The sequence below is a fragment of the Penaeus monodon genome, chromosome 21, assembly GCF_015228065.2.
Source record: "Penaeus monodon isolate SGIC_2016 chromosome 21, NSTDA_Pmon_1, whole genome shotgun sequence".
In the NCBI taxonomy this organism is placed as follows: Eukaryota; Metazoa; Arthropoda; class Malacostraca; order Decapoda; family Penaeidae; genus Penaeus; species Penaeus monodon.
In genome coordinates, this window is record NC_051406.1 from 15,566,086 (window position 1) to 15,566,472 (window position 387).

A 387-nucleotide genomic window follows, 5' to 3' on the forward strand; every position below is an offset into this window, starting at 1 on the left:
GGCCTCCTCGGGCGCCGTCCCGTCCACTATGTCATCCACGTCCTCTGCATTTTCCTCCTCATTTTGGTGTTTTTCTTCGGGCTTCACGCCAACGTTGTTTACTACAGCGGCAGACATGTTTCTTCTCAGTCAGGGCTGCCAACACTTCCGGGCCGAGAGAGGGCTCACAGGACGTCACTGCTGCCAACATTGCATTCAAGTTTTAGTTCCAGTGGATTATTGTCTACTTTGTAATTATGCGTCATTTTCTGATTGCTTCTAATCAGAAATGTCGATATTCCTTCGCTCTCAAAGGAACTTTCGGGATGCCATCGCTGGCGTCTTATTTGAGGGAATCTATTGTGTTTTATAATTTCTTTCTTTTTTAAAGTAGCAGTCGCTAGTTCG

The 387-nt window shown here is 46.3% G+C and overlaps 1 protein-coding gene across 1 annotated transcript in view; it reads right to left on the bottom strand.

Annotated features, from left to right (window-relative positions):
* Positions 1-387, bottom strand: part of LOC119586264 (ABC transporter F family member 4-like) — a gene marked incomplete at its 3' end in the record, with an annotated part of 4,477 nt that overhangs the window by 3,299 nt on the left and 791 nt on the right. The window contains 1 exon segment of the mRNA XM_037934973.1: positions 1-180. Within this exon segment, the coding sequence (XP_037790901.1) occupies positions 1-117 (117 nt within the window).